The sequence below is a fragment of the Solanum pennellii genome, chromosome 3 (assembly GCF_001406875.1).
Source record: "Solanum pennellii chromosome 3, SPENNV200".
NCBI classification, from domain to species: Eukaryota; Viridiplantae; Streptophyta; class Magnoliopsida; order Solanales; family Solanaceae; genus Solanum; species Solanum pennellii.
In genome coordinates this window covers 41,946,880-41,951,347 of record NC_028639.1, presented here as the reverse complement: position 1 = coordinate 41,951,347, position 4,468 = coordinate 41,946,880, and the positions used below count along the sequence as shown (strand labels likewise).

Below are 4,468 nucleotides of genomic sequence, written 5' to 3'. Positions count from 1 at the left end.
AACCGCTAGAGGCTCGGAATAAGGGGTGCTAATGTAACTTCTATACTATTAGACTCATATGAATAGATAATTCTGCCGTTGGAACTCAACATTTGGTGAAAATTCTATGTGCTACTGGCCCAAGGACCTTACCTACGGTCCATAGACGGGGTCTCATGGGTGAGTTCTATGACATGTATCAAAATTTGTATCCATTTCATTCCTATAATTTCAAAAATTACAAACAATTTAGGCCTACAAATGCATTTCAATATGTAATTTGGTAGTTAATCATGCTTAGGGTCTCGTTAACACATTATCGAACCTAAACCGATGAACCCTAAGTCGAAACTTCCAGTTTTTAATATTACTTGAGTTTAGATGGTTAAAATTCATAACACTCATGTATTGTCATACCAAGGGTGTTTATAACTACAATTCAACATTTAATTAGAAGAGTAACAACCCATGGTCAAGTTCATCGATGTAATTTCAATTGAAACAATAAAGTGATTCAACCTTTGGGAGAAATATGGTTACCTTAAAAGTAGTCACCAATGAGGAGTGTGTGTTGCAATACAATTCGTGACCCTTTGCTAGCCTTCCGACACCGAACCCGGACTGTGGAATCTTTTGGGGAAGAAGAGTAGAAGTGGGGATGATTTTTGAGAGAAAAACTAGTTTACATGATTTAGGTAATTGAATGTGGGAGTGATTTGGGGGATTGATGGGAGATTTTTGGCATTTGGACTGTTGGAAAACGGTTAGGAAGGATATTTGGACGTGGGGGTGTTTTAACAATAATTGGGTTTCATTTAATAGGGGGTCTGGGTCGGGTCATGCTTACCCTTATTTTGGACCCATGACACCCCACAAACAGTCCGTGGGTCGGCCTACAAACCATAAGTCTTGTTCATAGGTCACTTTTACACTTAGAAAATTTAGAAAACTTATATGAATCTCTGGATGCCATTCACTTTCCGGGGATGGACCAGCAAACCGTGGATGGGGTTGGTAGATCACTACACAATTGTTTTTCCACAAATTTTGCCTTTTATCTATTAGGAGTTTCTTTTTACAATTTTTGAACACCTTATTTTAGACATGAACCATAATCTATATCTAACCAAAACTAATACAGAAATTAAACATCTATCTAAAGATCTACAAAAATTAAATAAAATAACAAAAACTCATCAATCGAAAAGAAAAACCTATAGTTGTCTAGATTGTAAATCTTAGGTTGCCTCCTAAGCAGCGCTTAATTTAACATCGCGGTACAACATAGATACCTTGATTACACAGATTTCATGAAGATATTAGGCCTCCTTGTTCTCGAGCTCGACAACTCCATGTGGAAATAATTGAGAGACCTTGAATGGCCCGGTCCACTTGAACTTGAACTTTCTAGGAAACAATCGCAGCCTTGAGTTGAATAAAAGCACCAGATCACCCATGAAAAATTCACGCTTTTTAATCTTTTGATCATGATTCTTCTTCACCTTTTGAGTTTACAAGGCTGAACTTTCATATGCTTTAGGAGAAACTCATTAAGCCCATTTATGTCATTCACTCTTTGACACGATGCGACGCTCCTATCCAGATTCAATTTCTTTAGCACCCACGTGTCCTTATGCCCTAGCTCTACCTGAAAATTATATTAATTCCCATATACAAGGTGGTAGGTGGACATATCTATGAGAGTCTTGAATGCAGTGCGATAGGCCCATAGAAACATCAAGCCTTCTTGACCAGTCCATTTTGTTGGCGTTCACATTCTTAGCAAGGATTTGATTTATCTCTCTGTTTGACATTTCAACTAGCCCACTAGCTTGCGGATGGTATGAGGTAGATAATTTGTGATGGACTCCATATTTTGAGAGCCATGCCTTGAACAACTATTACAAAAGTGGGAACCTCCTTCGATGATAATCTCCCTTAGTGTACCAAATAAAGAGAAGATACTATTTTTTCAGGAATGTGGGACACTTTTACCTTTATTGTTTAAAAGCGCAATTGTTTCCACCTTTTTCGATACATAGTTAACCGCAACAAGAACATACTTCATCCCATGTGAAATCACAAATGGAACCATGAAGTCAAGGCCCCAAACATCAAACAACTCAATCACTAATATCAGATTTATAGGTATCTCTTACCTCTTTGAAATTCCTCCTTCTTTTGTGCAATGATGACAAAACATGGAGAAATAATGAGCATATTGGTGGATGGTAGGCCAGTAATACCCACACTGAAAGATTTTATTATTAGTTCGAATACAACTATGATGCCCACCAATAGGTGATGACTGGAACACCTCTATTATACTAATTATATCAACCTCGAGCACACAACGATGAATAATCCCATCAACACAAATACATAACAAGTACAACTCATCCCAAAAGAATTCTTCAGATCATGCATAAATGTTTTCCTTTGGTGAATGATAATCCTATGGAGCCAAATCACTTGCCAAATAGTTATCGAAATCTGCGAACCAAGGAATACGATCATAAGAAACAACCAACCTATTCGTCCGGAAATGCATCATTAATTTCAGCCCCATCTCCTAGCTTGAGTATGACTTCCTTCTCTAATCTGGAGAAATGATAGGTAACTTTATTTTCTCTCCCTTCTTTGTCTTTTACCTCAAAATCAAACTCTTGCAGCAACAATACCCATCTCAATGTAGAATGGTTGATATGCACTTGACCTTAGTACATATCAAGTAGAAATAAAGTTTCTCGAATGCAAAAACCAAATCAAGGAGTTCTTGTTCAGTCATCGTATAGTTCTTTTTGGTCATATTTAACACTTTGATGGCATAGTAAATTACATGAAGAATGTTCTCTCGCCTCTGCCCCAATACCACACAAAGCACCACTCCACTCGCATCATCAAATGGTTCCGCCCAATCCGGTGAAATAATGATAAGTGTGGAAACTAGCCGTACTTTAAGCGCTTGATATTCTTTCAGACAAGCATCATGAAAATCAAAATTACACTCCTTTTAAATCAATTTGCACAAAGGGTGTGCAATTTTGGAGAAATCCTTGATAAACCTCCGATAAAGGCCTTCATGCCCAAGAAAACATCTAACACCTCTAATAGAGATAGGTGGTGGAAGCTTTTCTGTTACCTCGTCTAGATGCATCAAACATCCATCAAACGAGTAAACTACCACAAATAAATCATCCATAAGTACCTTAATAGTATCCTCCACCATATTTGAAATATCAACATCATGTAACGTTGAAGGTTTCTGGAGTATTACACATCCCAAATGGTATCCTTCTGAAGGCGAACATCCCATACATACAAATGAAAGCGATCTTCTCTTAGTATTCTGTAAAAATAGAGATTTGATTATAGCCCGAATACCTACCACTAAAAAACCACCAACCCTTATCATCACGGCGATCTATCATCTCATCTATGACTGGTATCGGGAACTGGTCTTTTTGTGTACAAGCATTAAGATTGTGGTAGTCCAAGAACACTCTCCATCCCGTCACTTTCCTCATCAGAACAAGCTCATTTTTTGCATTAGGAACCACATTAACCCCACCTTTCTTAGGTACACACAAAATAGGGCAGACCCAACTACTATCTTTGATGAGGTATATGATTCCAACATCCAACCATTTAATGATTTCCATTTTCACGACCTCTTGCATAGGTGGATTTAGTCTTCTTTGGTGCTTAATATTTGACTTGATGTCCGCATGAGTTGGATTGTATGAGAAAAACTGCCAGGAGGAATCTCAAAAATGTCCACAATAGTTGATTCAATGGCCCGCTTGAACCTCTTCAACATAGAAACTAATGCCTCTACTTGTACGTCACTCAAATCGACCGCAATGATTAACGGTAAAGTGCAATATCTCTCCAATAATACATACCTCAAATGTTATGGTCGAGCCTTGAGGTCCAATTCGGGAGCTTCTACAACACACGGTTTTGTGGGTGGAGAGTCACAATTCTTCATATCTATTTCCAATTTCTTTGGCTTGGAGTAAACTCGAACCTATCAAGTGCAACAACTAAATCATCATAGTGTTGAATACCATCACCCTCAAAATTAATCATTACCACTGCTAGTGCACAAACCCAAACTCTCTTAAATAGACACTCCAGAACCTCACTTCATAATATGATTCACCGCTGATACTGACTTCAGATCACTTTCTTTTTCATAGACATACATATATTGAAAGTTACCTCTTCATTATTCAATCTGAACTTCATCTGCCCTCTCTATATATTGACCAAGGTGCGCCCATTAGAAAGGAATGGTATCTCTAAGATTATGAGAAACTCAAAATTAACCTCATAATCAAATATGACAAAATCGACTAGAAAAATAAATGATTGTACTTTCACAAGAACATCTTGGAGAACACCAATAAGCTTCTTCTGATTTCTTTCAGCTCATTAGTAGTCGCATCACAATCGGTTTAGGAGCCCCTAAACCCAACTTCTTATA

General features: G+C 37.7%; 1 protein-coding gene across 1 annotated transcript; it reads right to left on the bottom strand.

Moving 5' to 3' along the window:
• Positions 1-2,992: 2,992 nt before the first annotated feature.
• Positions 2,993-3,641, bottom strand: LOC107013362. The gene is made up of 2 exons (XM_015213289.1): positions 3,386-3,641; positions 2,993-3,276 (listed from the first exon to the last, which is right to left on the bottom strand). The coding sequence occupies exons 1-2, from the start codon at positions 3,639-3,641 to the stop codon at positions 2,993-2,995; spliced, it is 540 nt and encodes a 179-aa protein (XP_015068775.1).
• Between the last annotated feature and the right edge of the window lie 827 nt (positions 3,642-4,468).